This window comes from Ctenocephalides felis, unplaced genomic scaffold (assembly GCF_003426905.1).
Source record: "Ctenocephalides felis isolate EL2017-DRISC unplaced genomic scaffold, ASM342690v1 CF-g0.4_SCAFFOLD_01170, whole genome shotgun sequence".
NCBI classification, from domain to species: Eukaryota; Metazoa; Arthropoda; class Insecta; order Siphonaptera; family Pulicidae; genus Ctenocephalides; species Ctenocephalides felis.
In genome coordinates, this window is record NW_020537324.1 from 59,685,201 (window position 1) to 59,693,071 (window position 7,871).

General features: G+C 32.2%; 1 protein-coding gene across 3 annotated transcripts in view; it reads left to right on the forward strand.

The window, feature by feature from the left end:
* LOC113365909 (protein shifted-like) overlaps positions 1-7,871 on the forward strand; it is a 32,034-nt gene that overhangs the window by 20,780 nt on the left and 3,383 nt on the right. For 2 of the 3 annotated variants that reach the window (XM_026607451.1, XM_026607452.1), the window contains exons 3-6: positions 2,850-3,010; positions 3,118-3,360; positions 5,660-5,845; positions 7,666-7,866. In XM_026607451.1, the coding sequence (XP_026463236.1) occupies positions 2,850-3,010; positions 3,118-3,360; positions 5,660-5,845; positions 7,666-7,866 (791 nt within the window). The remainder of the gene's footprint in view (positions 1-2,849; positions 3,011-3,117; positions 3,361-5,659; positions 5,846-7,665; positions 7,867-7,871) is intronic. The other variant, XM_026607453.1, reaches the window with a different exon arrangement.

The window sequence follows — 7,871 nt, forward strand, 5'->3', positions numbered from 1 at the left end:
ACTTTTTTTCAACATTTAATTACAAGAAAACGGCTCGGTAGATTTTCACCTAAAATTAATCAGCATCATTCCCAACTAATATCTTTCGAACAGTTTTTGATTTTTTAAAATCGGTTCGGTAGGATGAGCTTAAATGTGGACGAAAATTTAACACTTTTTTTCAACATTTAATTACAAGAAAACGGCTCGGTAGATTTTCACCTAAAATTAATCAGCATCATTCCCAACTAATATCTTTCGAACAGTTTTTGATTTTTTAATATCGGTTCGGTAGGATGAGCTTAAATGTGGACGAAAATTTAACACTTTTTTTCAACAGTAAATTACAAGAAAACGGCTCGGTAGATTTTCACCTAAAATTAATCAGCATCATTCCCAACTAATATCTTTCGAACAGTTTTTGATTTTTTAAAATCGGTTCGGTAGGATGAGCTTAAATGTGGACGAAAATTTAACACTTTTTTTCAACATTTAATTACAAGAAAACGGCTCGGTAGATTTTCACCTAAAATTAATCAGCATCATTCCCAACTAATATCTTTCGAACAGTTTTTGATTTTTTAAAATCGGTTCGGTAGGATGAGCTTAAATGTGGACGAAAAGTTCAACACTTTTTTTCAAATTACGAAGAAACGGCTTGGCAGATCGTTGCACAAAACTGACAAACGATAGTCCTCACCGAAATACATCAAATGGCTTTTAAATTTCTAAAATCGGTTCAGGCGTTTTTGAGAAAACGTCGATCAAAAGTCTAATTTTGACAAATGCCAAAAAGACCATACTGATTTTTGCAAACTTTGACGAATTTTTAAAGCTGAACCAGTTGTCGTAGGGCCGTAATATTTTAGTATGACCTAGAAGACTGTGGTATCTATCGTCAAAAAAATAATCATAAAAATTGTCAAAATTTTTTTTTTTTTAAACTTTATTACAAGAAAACGGCCCGGCCGATCTTTACCAAAAACTAATCAGCACGATTCCCAACCAATATCTATCGAACGGTTTTTGAATTTTCAGAATCGATTCAGAATTGCGGGCTAAAACGTGGACGAAAAATTTTTCACTTTTCTGCAATTTACAAAGAAACGGCCCGGCCGATCGCCGCACAAAACTCAGAGACGATAGTCCTCATCGAGATACATCAAATGGCTTTTAAATTTTTGAAATCGGTCCAACCGTTTTGGAGAAAACGTCGATTTACGGCAAAAAATCTGTTCACACACACACACACACACACATACACACACACACACACACACACACACACACATACTTTTTCCAAATTTGGTCTCATTCGATTCAGAATGGCTCGAAACGTCGAGAAAACATAAAATTAGCGATTCGGATTTTTTGATGAAAACATAAACTTCTCCTTCGGGAAGTTAAAAAAAAGATCATTCCTGGGAATTACGTTGGTAATTATGAGATAAAATAGGTCGAAATATTTGTTGTAATAAATAATCAGAAAATCCATGTTCAAAACCCGCTTTGGTCAAGCAGTAGTGACATCGGTGTTTACTTGGAAATATAGATTGCAATATGTTTCCTGGTAAAAATAGCCATTATTACGCATTGCTGCATCAATTAAAAAATCATCAGTATTACAGAAATTGTAATAATAAATTGATCAAATAGAGCTAGGACAACCGTGGGGTTACCTTTTGAAAAAGCGACATAGTTAAATGTTCTCATCTCTACAGTTTATAGGACTAGTAAGTTCTGATTACTTTTGGTTCAAAAAATCAAATTTTTTTATTTATTTCTGGTATTTATTTACTTTTTTCCAAATTTTTGAACTTTAATGAGAATTATTATTAATGTTCTATAAGCTGATGTTCTGGATCATTATAAGTTGGCAATCTAGTGATTGACCATCTTCTTTGTGCTGAGATTATTATTAGATATTTCTAATAGTGATATATATGTTACAGTAATGTTCCTAAAAGAAATTTTCAATTAAAACTTATTTGGACCTTGTTGTTAAGTATGGTCACTTTTGCTTGATATCAAGCAGGAAACGTGAATAAAACCTGGTTCCTATAATTGCATGGTCACAGTATCTCTTACTATATGTTATAAATGAAATCTGCTCCAATAATAATAAAAATAATAATAAATAAATATATTTCATTAAATATAGATATGTACATAATATTTCCTATTTTGTTCGGATTTTTACCCGTAGGTAAAATTATCCATCATATATGGTACAACAATAGTTAATATTTGAAATATAAAAGTTGTGACATAATTGTGTGACAAAAAAAAGAGGAAAGGAAAATTTTCTTCCCAAAAAAATCACATAGCAACATTCGTAATAAAAGATAAAAGATAAATCTGCTCCAACTTTGATAATTATCATATTGTATATGTATTGTACAACAAGTATTACAGATTTTACTGGACCAACAATAAAAAAATTGGTTCAAAGAAACAAAAAAATTGTGACATTTTTGTAGAGTAGATTGTTGAAAGCACCTTTGCTTCAGTTCTTTGGAACTGATTATCGTCATTTTGTTAAAGACCATCTTGTTTTATGAGCTGGTTAAGACAATGAAAAAATACGAATGTCTGCTATAATTTTTAGTGTTATTATTATTTTATCTTAATTCATTTATTAATATGAAATATATTTTTATATCTCGATTCAGGCATAAGTGTCAATTATGGCATGATTAGATACCATTGATTCCAATTATTCAATTATTCATTCTTGCATATATTTATTGTTTTATTCATATTTAATAGACTTCAACTGAAAGTTTAGGATGAAGAATTACTTAAATTGTGATTTATTATCCTGATCTTGATAATCTAAATTCTCAATCTCAATTTCTATCCTTTATCAGGTTATTGTTCGGGCTCGCAGTACTGGCCTCTGTAGCATCGTGCGCGTTGGCCGCCAGAGGGCAGGGCTCATCGGCTCAATCTCGCCAGGACAGTTCCGGTAATAACGGGTATGAAGACCTCGCCCTCTGGATAGACAAAGAACAAGTCAAAATGTTTAGCGGTCAGTATACATTAATAGAATTTTTATTTTGTGACCTTGATTCTGGTCTTACTGTCAACAGCATATAGTGGATCAATGTTGCTAAAAAAAATCTTTCAATTTCCCAGGTATGTCAATAAAAATCGATGTGATAGCCAACGGCAACGTGCAGCCTTACATTTTGGAACCAATGTTCGAGCAACATCTACCCGAAATACCCTCAGAAGTAAGCTACGTAAATTTTACTTGGGTTTCTGGCATGAAGAAGTATTATTACCATTTCGATAGACTCCACTCGTCGGACGAGAGTATATTGGAACCGCCCGTTATATCTATAAAAACCAAAGGACGAGTGCCGCGTAAAGCCAAAGGTAATCATTTTGTGCTAATATTGACATTCAACAAGGCATTTCATATATTTGTTTAACGGTTAACCAACGCTTCACGCTCTGATGTGATCTGAAGACAAATGGAAATGAACCAATGGGAAAAGACTCACTTCTACTTAACTTCTAATATTTTGATTTATTTGTGAAATATGATTCTTTCTTTATTTACAGCAATATTTATACTTGTAATTTATGATAAGGTAAAGAATTTAATCACTAATTTGCTTCTTATTCATAGGACAAACTTATCAAATAACTAATTGTTTTAGTTTTTCTTATGAAGGTTGAAACCTTTGAATATACTTTTTTCAATTCGTCCTACACGATACAACTAATATGAAGATCAATTTATATCCATTGGTCAATAGCATTTATTATACATATGTAGATATGTATGACACAGGTTTATATATAGATTTATAGCAATATCTTCATTTTCGTAATTTATGATAAAAGAAATTCTTTCATGATAAAAACAATTCTCATTTGGTTTGCGTTTGAATTAAATAATTCATAAGTGATTTAAAAACTTGTATAATTTAAACACTTTTAAAAATACTTTTTTCAACTGGATCTATTCAGTACTAATATGTAGATCAATTTATTCATAATTCAGAAGCATATAAACAGCTTTTTATTCAATAATATATTTATTTTCGTAATTTGTGAGGTTTAAATTTCTATTCGGTCTTCGTTGGATGAATAGAATAAATAAATTTAACCAGTTGACTGTGATTGAGAAGTAGCATAATTTTGTGAATTGAGGAATATCCTCGCCATGCGTATAACACCTTGACCATGGGCTATTCAGTTTGCAATTTTTAAAAACGAAAAATAAAAACTTATTCTCAAATTTCAAGGTATTTAAAATATGTTGAAGCTATGCCGATACAAAATAAATAGTTGTAAATGGCATTTTACCTCAAAAACAACATTTTAACACGATTCTGAAAATACAAGATGATGTACACTGTTCAATTAGAGCGCCACAGTTAACTGGTTAAGGCAAATTATTATAATATATTTGGTAATAAATTTATCAACCCTTTCACTACGGCAGTCTTCTCCACAATAGTGACATTGCTGTCCAGGACAGCAAGTCGCCTAAGTATTTGCTACACAACATTAACATTAAGATATTTAAGATTTTCCAATCTAAATAAAAAAAATATAAATAAAAATTACAATAATTTAATTTGGAGTTTTGAATAATTTAACTCGTGTTATATTCTAATCAGAGTGTTAATTCTTGAAGCACGATGGATGTCGAGATGTCGATTATAGATAAATATGTTTTACGTGGTTTATAAGCATTGGTTTGGATGGGGTCGCGGATTCGAGCCCCCGCTCTTGCAATCTGACATCGGTCAGCTGCGATGTCCATTTTTCAATTGAAAATAAGCCCAATGGGAAATTTCTTACACTCTTCTTCCCTGAATCGAGTTGTAGTTTAACTCAGCTTACGGACCTGCCCTAGGGCAGTACTCCCATTATTTTTTATTAGAATTGTTTAAACTGGAATTAAATTGGAATTGGTGTCATACGTCCCGATTTCGCCGGGACAGCCCCGGATTTCCACCTTGTGTCCCAGGTCTTTTTAAAAATAATTTGATCCGGATTTAAATCTATTGTCCGGGATTGTTCCGGTTTTTCAAAAAGTATATGTTTAAATTGAATCTTTGCTCATACTTGATAATAAAGTTACAACTACTCCATCAAATATCTGAAAGTGTTATGTACAACTGGTATGCTTTTATAAAAAAGCTGGTTAAAATAGCCTTTCACCTTCATTTTGAACTTATATTTTAAATTTTACGAAAATTAACAAAAATTATGAAAATGAACTTCTTGACTGCCTGGGATAGCTAAGTGCTAGGTATTTTTAAATAATTATGAAGAAAATTGAACAAAATAATATAATAAGTTTGAAAGCTTAAACAACATATTGATCCAAAAGTATAAGTATGAAATACAATATAGGTATAATTAAACAATAACGTTCTTATTATCAGTAATCAGTAATTATGATCTAAAAATAATTCCTCATTTAAAAAGACGGATTTTTATTGCATTCCTAAATAGTTATTTGTTATTTTAAAATCATATTAATTTTTTTAGTATTTACTATACCAAACCTCCCGGGCCGGAATATCATAACTAAAAATTACCGTCCCGGTTTTGACTTGAAAATATATGGTCACCTTAGTTAAACGCGCTTTATCTAATATATCTAATATAATGAATGTATGTATGTAATGTAATAATGTTTCCATGTTTTCAGAGTTTAGCGTGCTCTTACCTTGCTCAGGCAACAGGAGCGGCATAGCGAAGTTCAGCATCGGCCTCCTGATCCAGACTCGTCGCGGCCGTCCCGTGCCGGGCACGCCGCTGCGGCTCCAACTGCGCAAAGAGTGCTCGCAGAGAGGTGCGTATCCCACTGGCTCGCGTGCACTCGCCCGTGCGCCAGGTATCGTATGTCGTTCCTGATCATATTCATACAATATATGATTATTCATATATTGCTAGCATTAGATTTTTCGAAACAAATAGAACTAGAGGAAATATTAGATGATTAAATTCAATAAACGAGGTTGATAGTTGATACCTAGAAGTAGTTGTAATGTATAAGTTTGATATTATACCAAAGTTTTGAAAATTTTGAAAATATTCTCATTCTAAAAATTCCAGAGAGTTTAGATTTTAAATTTGTTATTATGTTGTTGGGCAATATATGAGTAATACGTGTATAACTCACTCATTATCAGACTTATCCTCAAATTAATCTCTAAAAGCTAATGCTAACCATAGACCTTATACCAAATTATACATAATATATACTTAAGTATTTATTATAAGGTCTATGATTAGAACATTATATATTTTTATCTAACATTTAGTTATTATATTTATATAGGGGGAAGTACCCGAGTGGCGGACACCAAAAGTTATCTATATATAAAAAAGCAACCTTTGCCAAAAAATAATTAATACTATCAATCAAACTTCGGTAACAAAAAATATGATTTTAAAAAGTGGCACCTAGTACCGGACTTTTCAAATTAACCTGCATTGAACACATATGTAGCCATAGATAAAAGAAGAATATGTAGCCATCTCCACACTCTGAAATGTCTGCACATGTGTGTTTGACGAAGATATTGCAAAAAAATCACTATTCATCCACCATTCTGTCTGGGCCACACGGATGCTTTCAGCTCGAGCATTCATATAAGCTTTTAATTTTTTGATTAGGAAATACGAATAATGGGGCTATGTAGTGACCGTTAGCATTCATACAGAACAAAATATTCATATAAGCTTTTCATTCTTTGATTAGGAAATACGAAGAATGGGGTTATGTAGTGACTGTTAGCATTCATACAGAACTAAATTAAATAATTAGAATAAATGTATTTTGAAATGAAAAGATTTATACTCGCTTAAATAATACGTGTTAAATAGAGTGTTCGGCGCTAGGTGCCGTCCAGCGTTACGAGACTTTCCCCTATAGTAAAGAAGAACATATGAAATAATGTTACTATTTGGTATATTTTTAGTCCTTTATTAACTTCCCGTAGGGTAAGTTATAGTAATCGCCCAATAATGGAAAATGAAAATTTTTACATATATTTACGTTTCAGAGGTTTCTGAACATTTTGGCATACCTTAGAAAAAATGAATGTGTAGTATGAATGTATGTATGGATACAATTTTTCGTCGGTGTTTCTGGGAGCATCGCTCGACCGATTTGACTAATTCAAAAAGCATTCGATTCCTATTGATAAGGAGATGCTGATTAGTTTTTGGCAGAAGTCGATCCTGTCGTCTCGGAGATACGGTACAAAGACTGCAGAAAATGGCAACCAAGTTTGTGAGAGAAGTGAGCATGCGATTTGAATTATTTGGAAAACCTTTCATGTGTATTGATGTAATGAAGAATTGATTAAGTTTTTGCAAAGGCAGATCTAGCAGTTTCGGAAATCCAGAAAAAAAAGTTAAGAAAAAACGCCATTTGGCAGTCTAAAATCAGAATATTTGTTATTTGAATCAACCTATATGAATGAGTATCAAAAACTTTAAGGAAATTTCAACCTAAAAATTTTCAAAAAATATCAGTATGTATTTTCAAAAGAGGCAATTTTTTGACGATTACTATAATTTACCCTACAGAAAGTTAATAACTCTCTCTTTATATAGGCATATATAAGCATCACATCAATGAAAATAATAATCAACCACTTACAGTTCTAATTTTATTAAATAGTAAAATATTTCATTTATCACTAGGACCAGATCCTGAATGCAACAGAAAATGCGCTAATCAAGGTTGGTGCAATAGTGAGAAAATATGTCAGTGCCCAGAAGGTTATATGGGGCAACACTGCCAGATAGCTCTTTGTTACCCTCAGTGCATGAATGGTGGAAACTGCTCCGCTCCTGGTTTGTGCAGCTGCCCACCGGGATATCAAGGAAGACATTGTGAAGGCGGTGAG